This window comes from Heterocephalus glaber, unplaced genomic scaffold (assembly GCF_053883595.1).
Source record: "Heterocephalus glaber isolate CG9 unplaced genomic scaffold, H.glaber_assembly_v1.0 deba00001481, whole genome shotgun sequence".
Lineage (NCBI taxonomy): Eukaryota > Metazoa > Chordata > Mammalia > Rodentia > Bathyergidae > Heterocephalus > Heterocephalus glaber.
Window position 1 is genome coordinate 46,702,472 of NW_028258317.1, and position 18,206 is coordinate 46,720,677.

Genomic DNA, 18,206 nt, shown 5'->3' on the forward strand with positions numbered 1-18,206 from the left:
TTTTCTTCTGTCTAGAAGAGCTTTTCCTCTCTATTTTTCTTAATTCCTATTCTTCCTTCAAAATCCTTCCTCTATGTTCCCTCCACCATCCTAATTCCCACAAAGTACTTACCACACAGCACTATAATATACTCTATTGTTCTAGCTTGGATAGGACTTAACTTTTTTTGTGCCCAACATGGATCCTAGTTCACTGAAAATGGAATGAATGAGTGCATGACAAAAGATTTCCCAGGTCCATGCATTCAATATTGTTAGAGGGTCATTAAAATTCCTGGATGGTTTCTCCCTCATTTTTTAAGAAACAAAATTGGGTTATCTTACATCAAACAGAGCTGTGAACCAGTCTGGTTCTAGTATAGGCAGAAGAAGGCTCATTTGTGGTTGATTCTCTAAGTTTCACTTGTCTCAGGGACAGACTGAAGCAGGGCATATTCATCTCCTGCCATTTTTCATTTAACTACTATGAAGTGACACATTCTTTATGGGAACTCTACTCCTTTTACACTATGTGCTCCTTTCATCTTTGGGGGAAGGCATTATATAAATCAAATTAATATAATAAGTTCCCTAGCTTCAATAGCTGTATTCTTACTCCAATTTCTTAATGGTAAGGTGCTTGGGTTACCTTATTTTCCTGGTTCCCAAACGAGGCTGGGGATAGGGAAAAGAGGCACTTGCAAAGGAAGCAGAAGAACTCATTGGTTCCAGAAGTTGCAAATGAGGCAACAAATTCATTTGTAGACTTTATGGTCTTAGACTATAACCTTGCCTTTGCCAGTGTGGAGATGTAAGTTTATAAACCACCTTGAAATGGCAAATTTCATAAAAACTGAACTGTATAAAAAAAACCCCACAATTTCAAGAAAAGCATGCATACTTTCCCCCACAGGTGAAGTTGACATTAAAGGTCTTAGCCATCCATACTTATAAGTAGTGGATTATAATTAATAGCAAGTTGTAAAAGCAAGTGATGTGGGCATCTCAAATCTTGCATCTTCTTGCCAATAGGGGACTCTTGTGCCTGGCTATAAGAAGACCTTCGGTCTATGACCAGGTGAGTGGCAGCACCTCACCCTCTTATAGTTGATTTTCTGTTAATGCTCATGCAGTTGGGGTTAACAAATCCTTGTTGAATAAAGTGGAGCCCTGTCTCAGGAAGCACATGGCATAGTTCTTTCCACTGGCGGATATGGGATCATTTCCAGGTACACAGCTGCCTATGAGTAAATGAATTCATAGCCTTAAAAAAATGCCTTCCCCAGACCAAATGATCCAAGTGTGTCATCTTCTACAAAGCTGAATTTAAAATGAGGATCTTCAAATTCTTTGGCTCACTGTATTATGTACACTGTTCCATTCCCTGTTCTCCAGCATCTCTCCAGGGCATTTATACTCCCTGCTTGGTGTTTATTTTGCCACATGGACTCAATACAACTAGATTGTTTCTTGGGAGTCAGGATCTAGGCTTATCTTTCGTCTACAGTAGGGGTTAGCTGTCTGCTGGCCTCTTGTTTATATAAATAAATGTTTTGTTGGGATACAGCTATCTCCAATTATTTACATACTGCCCCTGTCTGCTTTCCCATTGCAACCAGGGTTGTGTAGCTGGACAGAAACACAGAGGCCCACAAAGTCTAAAATAGTTACTATCTGGTCCTTTATTGAAAAACCTTGCTGATCCTGCTTGAGAGGTAACCAACTCACATATACCGCCTCTGTCTGTTATTTAATAAATACTGTTTAGATCTAAGCTTTTATAAGACTTGAAATCTTTTCTCTTGGTGAAAAAGTAGTGGAAATCCTCTCATCGTATGGTTGAGGTCAGGCCCTAAAACTTTTGAGATCTTGATGTCTAAGCTGTAGTAACAATCATTTAAAAGTCTGGAAGGATTTTTGATTTTTAAATCTTCCTAGGATGGAGCCTGAAATTTATCTTTGGAGAAGTTCCACACAAATGTAAATCCAGTTACCAATCAGTATTCTTGTAGGAATGGTCAAGTCATTAATAAATGGAATGCAGATGTTTTCCATTGACATCTACTGTTTGGTGAAATGACTTGTCCAGGAAACAGAATCAGTCCTAGGATTCACACGCAGTGGCCTGGAAGGGTTGTGGGGGAGAAGGATGGAATTTCCTGGGCTTGGTATAAACTTAGAAGGTACTGAACTGACAAGTGGGGCTGCTTCTTGAGTTGCTGTCTACACTCTTATTCGAACAGGTGCCTGCAGGAAATTCAGAGCATAGCTACCATAGGGATGGTTAGGAATGGGCTTCTCTTTGCTCTAGAGAAGGAAAAGTACACAGGAACCAAAATGGACTTGGCCTCGTCTGACCTGGTACTAACTCCAAGTTTTACAGGCTGGGTGGATATGCAATACCTGAGCAGGGACTAAGGTACCAAATAAATACCCTGATAGAGCCCACAAGGCAAGACCATCTGCCCATGGCTACAAGGGAGATTTTTCTCGGAAGTGAACATTCCATAGTGGCTAGCATTACAGGAAGAGGTCACACCTGGGTCAGGACAGGAAGGGCTGTGTGGTTAGAGAAATGTTTCCTACTTAGAACTTAAGAGTCAGGTTCTGGAGTCTGGAGTGTCCTGGTGCTTCGAGTATCTCTACCTGGAATATCGGGGACTGAAACCAGTATGTACCTCACACATACTAGGCAAGCACTCCACCACTGAGCTAGATCCTCAGCCCTTTCTTTCTCTTTTTTCTTTTCTTTCCTCTTTTCCCCTCCCCTCCTCTCTTCTCTGCTCTTCTTAAATTGTCCATGCTGGCCTTGAACTTGCAATCCTCTTGCCTCAGCCTCCAGAGTAGCTGGGATTACAGGCATGCCCCACCACATATGCTTAACATGCACTTTTTTTTTTTTGTATTGAATTCTTTTATTGGTACATTGTAGGTCTACAACACAATTACATTTCTCATTGGGAATTGTACCTTTATTTAATGCATCTTGGTTCTTATTTTTTCCCCATTCCTAGCCCTCCCTTCACCCCCTCCACCCTTCCCTATTTACAAAGACTTTATTTCCATTTTTTCCATTTCACAGCATTTTTCCTTTCCCTTCTTTCCTTTCCCCTGCCCCTCCCACTACCTCTACCCCTTTGGACCTTTTCTTCCTATTTTACATTATCGATTATTCATTCTAATCAATGGTACATTTTAGGTATACAATATAATGACATTCATCATTGGAAATTTGCACCTTTACATAGTCTCTCTTGGTTCTTATTTTGCACCCTTGCCCAGCCCTCCCTTCAACCCCTCCATTCCTCCCTATTTACAAAGATTTTGTTCCTATTTTTCCATTTTCTCATATTAATCCCATTCCCTTCTATCCTTTCCCCTAGCCCTCCCACTTCCTTCTCCTTTGCCCCTTTTCTTCCTATTTCATATGACCTATTATACATTTAGTCCTTATTTACACTTTCAGTTTCTCACACCAGAGAAACTATTCGGTATTTACACATGTGTGTCCTATTTATTTCACTTAAGAGTATTGCCACAATGTGCATCCACTTAGCTATAAATGTCTCTAATTTCTCATTTCTTAGGGCTGAGTAGTACTCCATTTTATAAAAAAAACATTTTCTTTATCCAGTCTCCAGTTGATGGGCATTTGGGCTGTTTCCAAGTTTTAGCTATTACAAACTGCCCTGCTACGAACATGGGTGCACATATATCACTGTGGTATGATTCTTTTAATTCTTTGGGGAAGATCCCCAGCTCTGGAATAGCGGGGTCAAATGGGACTCCCAGTCCTAGTTCTCTGAGGTATCTCCATACTGATTTCCACAGTGCTTGCACCAGTCTACACTCCCACCAGCAGTGGAGCAGGGTTCCTCTTTCCCCACAGCCCCGCCAGCATTTATTATTGGTTGATTTCATGATAGCAGCCATTCTTTCTGGAGTGAAGTGGAATCTCAGCTTTGTTTTCATTTGCATCTCTCGAATGACCAGTGATGTTGAACATTTTTTCATGTATTTATTTGCTATTTCACTTCTTTGTCTGAGAAATGTCTGTTCATTTCAGATGCCCATTTTCGGATTGGGTCTTAAAATTTGGGAGGTTTGATCTTTTTAAGTTCTTTATAGATTCGAGATAGTAGACCTTTGTCTGAGGAAGAGCAGGTGAAGATTTTTTCCTACATGGTGGGTTGTCTCTTCACACTCCTGGTGGTTTCTCTTGCTGTGCAGAAGCTTTTTAATAAGAAGAGATACCATTTGTTGATTGTTTGTGCTAGTTCACGGGCAACTGAGGTTTTGTTCATAAAATCTTTTCCTACACCAATGTCTTCAAGGGTTCTACCTAACCTCTGTTCCAACTGGTTCAGAGTTTCTATTTGAATATTTAGATCTTTAATCCATTTTGATTTTAGTTTAGTGCATGGTGAGAGATATAGGTCTAGTTTTAATCTTTGGCAAGTTGAAGCCCAATTTTTCCAGCACCAATTATTAAAGAGGCTATCTTTCCTCCAGTGAGGGTGTTTGGCTCCTTTATCAAAGATGAGATGGCTGAGTGTGTCTGGCATTGTTTCTGCATCTTCTAATCTGTTCCACTGGTCCTCAGGTCTGTTTCTTTGCCAGTACCTTGCTGTTTTTATCACAGTAGCTTTGTAGTATAGTTGCAGGTTGGGGATTGTGATACCCCCTGCCATGTCTCTGTTACCTAGAATTGCTTTTGCTATTCTGGGTCTCTTCTTGCTCCAAATGAATTTTTGGATTGTTTTCTCGAGGTCTATGAAGTGTGCTGCTGGGATCTCAATTGGAATTGCATTGAATCTATATAGCAGTTTTGGAAGTATGGCCATTTTCACTATATTAATCCTTTCTACCCAGGAGCAGGGGATGTCTGTCCATTTCCTGATATCATCTTCAATCTCTCTTTTCAGAGTGCCATAGTTTTCAGAGAAGAGGTCTTTGATTTCTTTCGTTAGGATGATTCCTAGGTATTTCAGTTTTTTGGATGCTATTGTGAAAGGAATTATTTGCCCTATTTCTCTCTCAGTGAGTCTGTCATTTGTGTAGAGGAAAGTTATTGATTTTTGTGTGTTGACCTTGTAACCAGCTACTTGACTGGATTTGGTTTTTAAGTCTAGAAGACTTTTGGTGGAGTTCTTGGGGTCTTCTATATACAGTATCATGTCATCTGCAAATAATGACAATTTGACTTCTTCATTACCTATCTTTATTCCTTTTATTTCTTTCTCTTGTCTAATTGTTGTGGCTAATGTTTCCAGAACTATACTGAACAAGAGTGGTGATAGTGGACATCCTTGTCTTGTTCCTGATTTTAGTGTGAAGGATTTCAGTTTTTGACCATTTAGTATGATATTGGCTTTAACATGCACTTCTTAACCTCATCATCACATAAAGAGAATTCTTCCTGTTGTTTTGTTTTTTTAAAAAATAGCTATAAAGTAAGCATTTTTATGTCAGTCGACTTTGATGGCAGATTTTTTTTTCTACCTGTTCATTTTGCAATAGTTGTGGAGAAGTACAAATTATTACTTTTGACTCTCAGTTTTGGCTGTATTTATGTCTCTAATTTACATCTTCCTAGGGGACTCATTCTACCCTTCTCTACTTCCCACACACTTCCTCTGGCCTACTAAATGTATCAATTAGGTTGTAGACCTGCTAGATTTACAAGGCTTTTGCAATGTGAAAACTACCTTGCCTGTGCATTTTCCATGGTCATCTTGTGCAGGGCTTGGGGAAGGACCCACATTCCAGGGTAAAGGTGGCCCTGAGCAGACAGGGACAGGGAGCAGAGCTAGGAGGAGGGCAGGAGACTACACAGGGCAAGTCTGAGGAGCACAGGGAAGAGTCTCTCGTACTTTCTGCTTTATTTCTTAAACAAAAAAGAGAAAATATTAAAAAAAAAAAAAGACAAAGAAGCAAGTGAAAATAACATGTATTTACTTTGAACATGAAAAGAAACCACAATGAATCATGTTTTTTATCCAGAATGAATCCTTGTTAACCTTTTGGTTTCTATCCAACTTTTAAAATGTACATTTATTTGAATAAAATCTGAATTGTACAAAAATCCTGATGTGTAATTTGTTTCATTCTTCCCCTTTATGCCACATGAAGAAGATTTCTACATGTCATTAAATATGTATCCAAAGTTTTTAATAAGTCACATAGTATCATAACTTATGGGTATGCCACACATTTAGACTACTCATAATTTATCATCATTGTTAAAATGTTAGTATGAAAATCCTTGTACCTAAATCTTGCATATATCTCTGACTATTATTTATGATAAATGTGAAATAGAATTACCAGGTAGAAATATCAGAACATGTTCCAAACTGCCTTCCACAAAGTCTGTTCCAATTTATAAATGTCCGAATGAACCCTCTCTCACACCCTTGCCAACACTAGCATTGTTACTTTTCCCCTTTAACCTGACAATTTTAAACACAAATACAGCATCATTGTCCCCACTCTGCTTTGTGTTCATGCCCCTAGACTCTCTGACCATTTCATTGCTCCATATCAAAAGATCCCATAGTAGTTTTGCTCTCTCTAGCTCCTAACTGGCTGCTGGGATTTGATGAAAGCAAGGTGTAAAGGCTGCTGAACCTGGGTGGTGGCTTGGAAAAGCAGCTGGGCTATGCCAGTGAATGCTGAGAGCTGAAAATTATTTCCCTAGACTATTTGGAAGGCTGAGCTATACACAAAACACCCAGACTGCAAACATCTCACTAGTTACTGACTGCCAAGAATGGTGCATATTTTCAAATATGCAATGTAAACTAGTATTTTCAAATATGTATTTTTTACATTTTATTCTCAAACCTGGCTTAATACCTGAGTTTTGAGTTTGCTGCCTCACTTGGACTAATCTTTTTTACTTTCCCCATAGACACAAGAATTAAATGGTGTCACTCATCAGGAGACTTATGAACCTTGCAAAGCTGCATGCAAAATACTTTATATAATATGTACAATTATGACAATTCTGGGGGAGAGAATTCAAAGCTTTCATCTTGTTCAAAGGGAGTCCAAGAAAAGATTAAGGATCTTTGATATAGAAAAAAATTTAGGAGATTATAACTGCAACGTATACTGAGGCCAGGCAAGAAACGTACGTAGACAAGGTATTAATCAAGAGGAAGTGGTGGAGCCGGGTGTGGTGGCACAAGTCTAGAATCCCAGCACTTGGGAGACAGAGGCAGAAGGATCACTGTGAGTTTGAGGCCAGCCTGGGTTACATAGTGAGTTCAAGGCCAAGATGAACTAAATAGTGAGACCCTGTCTCACAAAATTTAAAAAAAAAAGAAAAATAGTGGTGGGGCTGTGGCATCCTCAAGTGCATTTACTCCAACTGAAAGAGTAGCTGTGTCTTGGACGATCACCGGAGTAACAGTGGATGGGAACATGGGTCCAGTGCTTCCAGATCTTAATTTTTTTTCAGAGAAATCCAGAAATATTCCAAATTTTACATGCTTAAGAACACTGACACCTAAACAAATAAACATTATATGGTACAAAAAATGAGTGCTGCTTTGTCCCTCAGCCTGCTAGGCTTCAAAGAAGTCAGGCATTTCAAAATTTAGTTAAATGCAAAAAAACAAACCCCCCAAAACCCCACCTTAGTTAAATGCATAAATAAAAACAATTAAATGCTCTCTTTAGGTTTCCAATAAGCCAAGAACACCAAGACTATTTAAAAATAAAGTTCTTCAGCTGGAGGTATAATTTAGCGGCAGAACACTTGTCTAGCATGCACAAGGTCCTGGGTTTAACTCTTTCAGCACTGCTCAAACCAGCAACAACAGGAGCAGCAGCAGCAGCAACAACAACAACAACAACAACAGAACTTCCACAGGACTCTAGTCTGACTGGTGTTTGGCACTTGGGAAGGTCAATGGCCAATTATGACAGCTCTGCAAACCAAGCAGTTACAGACTACAGTAGATCCTGACAGCTTCCTCTTCCCCCAGCCAACGTCTAGGACTTCATAAAGATGAGGCCTTTTCTGAAATAACAGAGAAAAGCATTCTAGAAGATAGCATGTCAGGACCTCTAATTACATGGTTATATAAAACTTCAACTTTCAAGCTGACAACACTGATGACTAATGTCACGCCACATTTTACCAATTGCCAGAATTAAGCTGTGTACAAGAAACAATGGAATTCATGAAGCGGCATACCATACTCAGGTAAATGACATTTTTGCACACCAAATTAATCTCTATCTACAAAAAGGAACTTGCTCTTTAAAGGAGCTTTGCAATATAACAATAAGAAAAAAACCATTTTCAAGTTCAACTAAGTCACAAGTTCCTATTTAAACATACTGGCCTTTTAAAATATGGTTCAAATACCCAATCAAACCTTTCCCACAGCACTTGGCCCCTGGCCCTGTGGCAAATTTGCAAGGCAGGTGTGTAGCTAGTCTGGAGTTCTGTGGAGGAGTGGAAGTGGGTTTAGAACCAAAAGCAAAGAGACCTGAAGGCAGCTGCCAAATGTGCAGTGGAAAGGGCAGCCTGCAACTAGAAATGAATGAACTACTGAAAACATGAACAAAACTGACAACCACAGTTTTTCCTGAGGACTCTAGATGACATTTCAGTGACCAAATAGCCTCTTTTCTCCCTTCTATGTCCTAGATAGAACTTTATTTCTAACATGTTTGAAAATGGGATTTCCCTCATGAGACATTGTATGTTGCACAAATGAAGACTTCAGCTATGGTAGATGGTGCTAGAAGCAAAGCAGTACAATGAAGCAATACCACTTTGAGAATACTGAAATCTTTCCACCCAACCAAACATACACATTCCAAGTGAGGAAATTGTGTGTGTGTATGGTGTGATGCATCTAGGTTTCCATTTTTCCCATAATTAGAAAAGAATAATATACATTCTTCTGGACTCTTTAATAGTCATAGAGAATATCCAGGTACCTGTTATCATGCTGGATATAATTAATGGCAAAATGATGAGTTTCAGCATCCTCATGAGAATTTCTCCAGGAAAAGCAAAGTAAAATTTATCTAGATTTGAGAGCTCGCTGTATTCTCGAACCAAGATTCCTATGACAATGCCTAAGGAAAACAAAGAAAAAAGAGAAACATTGTTTAGGTTTGGATGCAAAAATACAAAAAAACCTGTAAATTTTAATGGCAAGAAAAACAGTTTAGATCATTCCCCATGAGTGTGTAAATTTTTTTTTTTTGGTACCAGGGATTGAACTCAGGACCTTGCACTTGCAAGGCAGGTGGCAGAACCACTGAGCTAAATCCCTGGCCCAATGTGTAAAATTTAGACTTAAGCCCCACTATTTAAAGATTGCACATTAATCAGTAAATCTGTAAAAAATGTAATCTTCACATGAAAGCTTTTGTTCTCATTTCTCCTCTATAACTTATATTTATTGTAATGAAAAACATCACAGAATACTGTGGGAAAAATAATTCATTATCTCAGTCAATTGACTACAGCTACTTTATTCTGACAAACACCACTTTATTGGGCGACTATGTTCTCAAATGCTTTGCATTCTTTCCAGTTATTTCTAGGTAATGACAAGCTCAAGTTTACCTGATCAAGAGGCTTTTTACGAAGTTTCTGAACTTGTGTTCCTTGTACATAGTAGCTTATAATTATGTGATTACAGGTATATGTTCATTATTAAGAAATATTACACATTCTCTAAAATCTTGCCTTAACTAGATGACTATATGAAATCCTCCAACTGTGTGGAGGACAAAATTTAATGACTCTCATAACTAAAACTCATAAAGAATTAACAATTCCTCTTTATCCCGTTCCAGATAGTTCTAACAACATCCAACTATCTACCCTCCCTTCCCCACTTTTTTTTTCCATACTTTTTTTTAAACCAAGAAATAAATGGATTGAGATGATGCTCTCATCTTTTTTCCTTCATCAACCTCTGATGCATGACATGCTAACTGGAAGTAAAATGATTAAGTGGCAGGAAGATTCAAGGAGGGTATTACTGGATATGAAATTCACAAATAATTACTTTGTGGAAATTCAGAATTGTCTGGAAATCATTAAATTATAGGGCAATCAAAAGAGATATGAATTATAACCAATACTAGAATATTCATCTAAATTCAGGTATCGCTCCTTTGCCCACTAGTAGAACAAATAGATGGGCCTCACATATGACATATGTTATGTAACAAACTCATCTTTAGCTTAATTTTATTTTCCTACATATTCTACTTTTACTTTGATCTCTTTATTTCAGTATTACTGAATGCACTTCTGGTCATAAACATTTCCCAAATTGTGGTTAAGACAAAAAAAAAAACCCTAACAACTATTATCAATCCAATTTAGTTCACTTACTAAAACCTAGTATTAAAGATTCACAAATGGTTAAGACGCCAAGGATCCTTTTTCCAAGGAAGTACAAGGTAACCTGAGCCACAAGAGGTGCTAGGGATTGAACCTGGGGCCTTGTGCATGCCAAGCACGGCACCAAGGATTCAAAATATTTTAAGTGAATTTAGAAGGCATGATGCACTCACTTTCTGCCTTATTAATTGTCTGTATTCAGCTGTATTTTGCCATAGGGATATCTGTAATCCTCAGGGCTTTACTACTATTTAGTTTGCTTCAAGTACATTTTTGGCTTGTTTGTCAAAGAAATCTCAGAATGTAAAAATAAACGTGTGTCTGTGTTCAAAAACCAGCCACAAAAGCACTCTGCTGAGTTAAGACAGAACCCCATGTGCCCAACCATAGGGCTTATGTTACTAATAATGAACTGTGCCTCTAATTAACTTCACCAAAATGAGTGCAGGGTGGTTAGATAGAAATATTCTTGCTATTTTCCAGTCCTTAGCCACATGTAGGGTTTTATGGCAGAAACAAGAGTTGCCACTTGGAGTGGTTTGGAAGCAATCCAAGGTAACACCTACGATGAAAACTGTAGGTTGTTGTATTTGGGAATTAAAACTTTTATCAAGCTTGTTCTTTAAGTAGAGTACCACAAACTGCACTGCTGTATTTCTTTATTTTACTGAAAATAAGAATAGAAATGCCAACCAAGTGCTAGAAAAGCAGCCGGGGCAGGGTGGGGGGGCAGGGTGGGAGGTCACAGATGTCAACCTGAAACCCTTGGATACCCGAAGTGCCTGGTGAACGACCTCATCCAGGAGTTAAGCCTTTTAAATGGGTGTGTTTTATTTTGTCTCGGGCAAGTTTGGAAACATCAGAATCAGGTCAAGGAAAAACACTGCAAGATTTTCCAGGTCCCAAGATATGATCAGGAAATCACAGGGCACAACACTTCCCTAACCATTCACAGGGCTGGATTAAAGTGTGTAGAGAAAGCTTGTTGGGAATAATTGCCCACTGTGTGTGTGGGATGGGGGTGGGAGGCATGGGCCTAGCCCACCTGTAGGGCCATTCCCAGAATGAGAGAAGGCGAAGACCAAAAACCTCCCTGAATAGTGGGGTTCTAGGGAGGCCTATAACAAGGTCAACAAACAGTCCTCAAAGGTAAAGTAGTCACTCAGACCTTTGCAGCCCCACCAATGGACCCAGGACACCACTTACGGGCTCCCTTCCCCCACACAGGCAAGATGATCCCAACCAGATAAAAAGAGAACATGGGAAGAATACTGGTGTTAGACAAACAGGATGAAGTTCTGGTTCTAGCACCCGAGAGGTGTGTGACCTGGGTTAGAGCTTGAACTTAACTTCCTTCTCAAATTGTGAGGAAGGGGTTAGATTAGCTGCCTTCAAAAGTCCCTCTGAATGCCCATGATGCTGTGATTACCTTGGAGCCTTGTTTTCCTCAACTTTAAAAGGGATCACAGGATCTCAGCTCCAAGAAAACTGTCCATGTTTTCTCTAGCTTTTATATTAAATACAAATATGTTGGTAACAAAGAAAAGAAACAAATATGGGAGGAAGACAATCAAAACCTCAGCTAGGGATTCTGTGGTTCAAAGATGCAAGTTAAAAAGAGAAGATGGGGGCCAGGGATTTAGCTCAGTGGCTTTGCCGCCTGCTGCGCAAGCTCAAGGACCCGAGTTCGATCCCTGGTACCAAAAAATAAAAAATAAAAAAAATAAAAAGAGAAGATGAACAGAATGGCCTCTCTTCCTGCCCAAGTTGTCTGGAGAAACATCTGCTGGGCTTGCAGTCTGTCTCAGAGATTCTGGGGTGATTTATTTCTAGCTTAAAAATTAATGTTTGCAATGAAATACTGAAAATCTATGCAGAAAAAAAGGTATGCATCATCACATCAACCTGTCTCTTCCTCCCCTGTTTTGTCCAAGTCCAAACTGGCTCTTGGGGCTCACACTTCTTGCAGCTATGAAATTAGCTTGGGGATGGAAATTGAATTGTATTTGACTCAGACTTACGAAAATGCCATTGTTCCTGTATGGAGGAATTTGAAGAAAAGAGATTAAAGTGTGTGTGTGTGTGTGTGTGTGTGTGTGTGTGTGTGTGTGTGTGTGTGTTTTCAACAGTTTTCCAGTACACAAATTAATTCTGGCTTGGTTAAATAAGAATTACTGACAAAGGAAAATATTGAAAATAGTTATAATTAACACTTTAAATAGTTATCAAGCTTGCCATCATGCTAATTAATATGTGCCCTTTTGCCCTTCTGGAGCTGCTCATGATAACTTATTATGACAAAATACATAAACTGGATAGATGCCAGGATGGTTTTCCTACCCTGTCCTTATACTGAAATACATCTGTATCCTTTGCTCATCCTTTTCTTGTCCCTTAAAGATCTTAGTAGCTCCAGTGATGCAAGCTCTTTACAGGAATTTTGGCTCAAAACCCAGATGCCTGGGTCTCTAAAGCTTTTATTTATTTAATCCTTAAAAAGTATTTACTATACTAGCAATATTAGTTATAGCTCTACTGGAAATAAAAATAATTATAAAAGTTCATTCACATGTTGGACGTGGTGGTGCACTTTTAATCCCAGCACTTAGTAGGCTGAGGCAGGAGGATTGCTATGAGTTCGAGACCAGCCTGGGCTACATAGTGAGTTCAAGGCCATCCTGAACTACACAGCAAGGCCCTATCTCAAAAAAAAAAAAAAAAAAAGTTCATCCACAAACTCACTAACTCCAATATATGTTAACATTGTTATTTTTAACATACATTGCAATCAAGCATAATATACTGGTTAACAATAGTGAGCCCATTACTATATGTCAGGTGTTGCATTAAACACCTTGAATAAATTAGCTCTTATATATAACGTCTTGTAACTGTTCCTCATTTTTTGAGACAAAATACTGCAAATTACATTTCCTGTGGATAGTGGACAGAGTCATCCATATAGGAAAACATTTATTATTGCAATAATAAACTGTATTATTGTGACTTGTCCCTTTCAAAGCCTCTAGCATTCAAAATAGTGCCTGGGACATGTTCATTTGTTACTGCTTTTAGATAATATAAAGAATGTGTTTAATGTACTTTTTTTTGCTTAAACTGCTTTCATTGAGTCATCTCTCCTTTTTGAGTACCCCTACAATTAATTCAGTCTGACTGAAGAAGAAAGTCGATCTTATCAAGGATCTAGTGGGTTCCTCTGGCATAGAGATTTGGCCCACAGGGTAAACGGCTTTGACCTGGCACATTACTGAACTGAACCAGTTCTCTGTGGCCAGGAAAAGGGATGACCGCCCCTCCCAGCATGGATGGATCTGGAAGAAGCTCTTGAAACAATGGTTACACTTTATTTTGCATCATCACCGTACTAGGTACCCTCAGTTATCCTTTCAATCCTTTAAAAATTAGTGGTCCATACTGGAGGACTTTGCTGTCATTTTTGTATGTGAACTTTGAAACAATTTCTATGGACCTTTTGTGGGGATGTTGACTAAAACAAGAGCATGATTTGATGATCTGAACTGAAACTTCTAAGAGAGGGTGCAATAGGATAGAAAATATAGTACCCAGTACTCTGTAATAGTCTAGTGTATTGATCACAGAGGTTCGGAAAACATGTGAATAATTAATGTCATAACAAAACCAGCATGGTTTATGGTGTATGCAAAGTTTATAGACGGCCTTCATTACAGCAGGGTAGATACTGATTCTCTAGATTAGTTTTCCTTGCTATGTAACAAATCACAAATTTAGCAGCTGAAAATGACACATATTTATAATCTCACAGCTCTGTGGGTCAGGTGTCTGGCACAGCTGTGACAGGTCCTCTGCTGGGGCTGCACAAGGCTGCACTCAGATGTCAATCAGGCCTTCATTCCTTTCTGGACTTGAGGCTCTCTTCTGGGTGCATGTGGTTGTTCACAGTAATCACATTCCTGTGGTTGCAGGACTGAGGTTCTTGATTTTCTGCTGGCTGTCAGTCTGGTGTTGCACTCACTGCTTCAAGTCCGCACCATTCCTTATTATTATATTGTTATTATTCCTCTCACGACAAGGCAATTGCCTTTTCTGGGTCAGCTGCTTAGGAACCTTAATTACCTGCAAAATCCCTTTCCTGTTAGTTAGATAATGTAATATCTAATGTAGTTAACCTAATTACGGAAGTGAAATTCCATCAGTCACACTCAAGGAAAGGGGATTATAATGGGGCGTATTTATCAAGGGGTGGAAATTTGGGGACCCATCTCAGAATTCTGCCTACCATGTCTATTTTACAATGTTTTTCACAATCTAATGATTTATCATATACAAAACTCGCATTAACTTCATTGCCTAGCACTCAATTTTGCTAGAATTTTATTCCATGTAGTACTAAATCTGAATTGTTGATTCTTTGAAAAGCTAGTACCTGAAATTTCTTGAGGAAAAGTAAATAAACATAAAACATGCATATACTCATTATCTAGACTGAACAAATCATTAGCAGTTTATCAAATTTGCTACAGATTTCCTTTATTCTAAAGAAGTTATTATGGTTGAGGATTCATTGTATCCCTCCATCCTATTCTCTCTTTTCTACCTTAGGGGTATTACTTTTAGTTTATTTTTTGCCTATGTTTTTATTACATACACTACATATTTGTTTCCGTCCATTAAAACATATGCTGTTTGTGTTAAGAAAACCCAACTTACAGAGTATCAGTCTGGAAGTGTACTCACGTAACATGCCTTTTAGTTTCAGCATTTCTTCATTATGCTTTTGAAATTTATTTATATTAATACAAAGAGATCTAGTTCATTCATTCAAAGTGCTATTTAGTATTCCATTACTACACTCCCGATTTTGTTTTACATTTTATGTATTTTTAAATTCTGCCCATGCCAGTTGTAGTGGTACACACCTATAATCCCAGCACTTGGGAAGCTGAAGCAGAAGGATCACTGTGAGTCTGAGGCCAGCCTGGGCTATACAGTGAGTTTCAAGATCCAGCCTGAACTACATAGAGAGGCCCTGTCTCAAAAAAACGAGAAAAAAATGCAACCAATCAACCAAAATTCTGCCCTTATCTAGTGATTTATTTCCTTCTAGTTTTTAGATTTACTTGTTCCGTGTGTGTGTGTGTGTGTGAGAACTACTGGGGATTGAACCCAGGCTTCACACATGATAGGCGAGCACTCTATCACTGAGGTACATCCTCAGCTCTTTTTTATTTTGAGACAAAGTCTCACTAAGTTGCCCAGGCTGGCCTTGAACTTGCAACTGTCCTGCTTCAGCCTCCTAGCACGCTAGAATTTCACGCCAGCACCACTACACTCAGTTTACTTGTTCTTTCTCTGATATTTTTTTGAGTTGATTATTTAGATCATTAGCTTGTTTTCTTTCATTTTTCATATCTAATACTATACACTGCCTTCTAAATTCTGTGCTGTCCCATGACTTATTATATAGCATTTTCACTTAGTTCTAAAAGTCTTATAATTTCTATTGTGATTTCTTCTTTGAATTATAGGTTCTTTTAAAATATACTTTTCAGTTATTCAAATATCTAGAATCTGAGAGCTTTTTATATTCCTTTTTATCTTTCTATGTTGTGTTTGGCTGATTTTCCAGTTTACCAATCCTTGCTTTATTATATTTATTGGATATTTAATTCATTCACTGAGTTAGTTCCACCCTGTTTAAGTTTCAATTGCAGAAGTGAAAGTATCCTTTTCACACTATATATGAATCATTTTTCTATTTCCAGTTTCTATTTCATCTGTTTTCTTGAAGCATTTTAATCGTATTTAGTGCATACTCTTTCAAACAGTTCTATCATGTTCAGTTTTGGGGACAGATATTCTCTTGCTTATGTTCTTTACTGTGTTTGCAATTTTTTATTGTAGGCTTCTGTGTGGCGTAGGGGAGGAGTGTTCTGTAAGTTCTTGCTTCTGTTGAGGATTTAGGAGTTTCAAGCCTCCAGAATAGTTTTCATGATAGTTTTTCAATTTAGAAAGCCAGCATTTCATGAAGGTATTAATTTAGATTGTGTACCCAGGGAAGTGTAAGTCTGAAGTTTAATTTTTTTTTTTGGTACTGGGGATCGAACTCAGGCCCTTGTGCTTGCGAGGCAGGTGCAGTGCCACTGAACTAAATCCCCGGGGTCCCTGAGGTTTAATTTTTAAACAAGGCTCTCAAATTTCCCCCTTTACTGTAGTCACTGGCAAATGGCAAGATTTCTTGAGGTTTTTCCAGAGGGGTCACTGGGTAAAATTTTTATGCTATTTTTTTCAAACGACAGAGCCAAATTGTGAGGTGTCAGGCTTTATGCAAAGGTCTGATTCTAGCTCTTTCACTCATAAATGGCAAATCATAACTCTTTTTCTCTTACGGATATTACAGCCTCTGTGTCCCATCATGAAGGCCCATGCCGGGCAAAGAGCTTAGTATCAGCTCTTGTGTACACATCTGGCTTTGAGCTCTGCTACAGTATGGCTCTGAAATGTCTTCCAGAGGCCACATGTTCAAGGTTTGGTCTCCAGCCCTTGGCACTATGGGGAGGTGGTGGAACTTTCAAGAGTCTACTGGAAGGAAGTTAGGTCACTGGGGGTGTGCCTAGAAGGAGATATCAGGACCGTGGCCCCTGCTTTCTTTGCTTTCTGGCTGCCATGAGGTGAGTAGCTTCCTCTGACTCATTCTCCCACCATGGTGTTCTGCCTCATTTGTCACAGGCTCAGAAACTATGAACGAACCAAAGACTGAAGTCTCCAAAACTGTGAGCCAAAGAAACCTATCTTACATGTGAGTTGATTATCTCAAGTATTTTGTTACCTGAGATAAACAAACTCCATTTTAACTTCTGGCACATGAAGACTTTCTATATTTCTTGAATTTGGGTTTTCCTATACTTCTTGAGTTTGAGTTTTGCTCTATGCTGATTTGGAGGGGAATTGGGTATTTCTATATATTTGAGGTTAGAGGACCCATCCAGTTTACCCAACCTCCACGTTACATCATCATCATCATCATCATCATCATCATCATCATTTTATTCTTTACCCTTTCCAGTATGCTCATTTTAAGATGGAAAATGGACTTAATGAAAATTAAAGCTGAAAGCCCCATAAATATAGGATAGATCTTGCTATATTAAAGATTTGCTATAGTAAAATAAGTACTACTTGACCGAGTGCTAAATGTAAGCTCAATTAGCCAACAGTCATTTACAGACCACCTAATTCCTGCAACACGTTAGTCAATACAGAAACACATTTGAGAGTCACACAATCAAGGGACCTTTAACTTACACCATGACATAAAGCAAAGCTAATTCAGCAGGAGGCAGGCTCCCTGGTCAGACGATTTACATTCAAATCCTGGCCTTCTCACTTTTTTACATGAATAATTTTGGGCAAAATACTTATCCTGTTGCCTGTGCCTCTGTTTTCTTATTTGTAACAATGAATATAATAAAATAGCCTCATAGACTCCATTAGGAGTTCGAAAATGAGACTATATGTAAGGCACTTAGAATAAAATGCACTTGGTTCACATACTAAGTACAGCTAATAAATGTTAGCTATTAAAGGCTATGTCTCTATAGCTTTTCCCCTGAAATATTCAAAACTACCGTGGCTCTGACAGCTTATCTGCTTCAGAATTCTTAGAGAGAGTTTTAAAGAAAACAACATCTCCATCCTACCAAGGATAAAAAATGTGATAAATAGACTTGACAGCTGCCATCTTGAGTGATAACTAAAAATAACTGCTGGCGACTGAGGATTTAGCTCAGTGGTTCCGGCACCTGCCTCGAAAGCACATGGTCCCGAGTTTGATCCCCGG

At 38.7% G+C, this 18,206-nt stretch overlaps 1 protein-coding gene across 1 annotated transcript in view; it reads right to left on the bottom strand.

Moving 5' to 3' along the window:
* Positions 1-18,206, bottom strand: part of Slc1a1 (solute carrier family 1 member 1) — a 79,399-nt gene that overhangs the window by 31,448 nt on the left and 29,745 nt on the right. Inside the window, exon 2 of the mRNA XM_004838232.4 lies at positions 8,941-9,081. Within this exon, the coding sequence (XP_004838289.1) occupies positions 8,941-9,081 (141 nt within the window). The remainder of the gene's footprint in view (positions 1-8,940; positions 9,082-18,206) is intronic.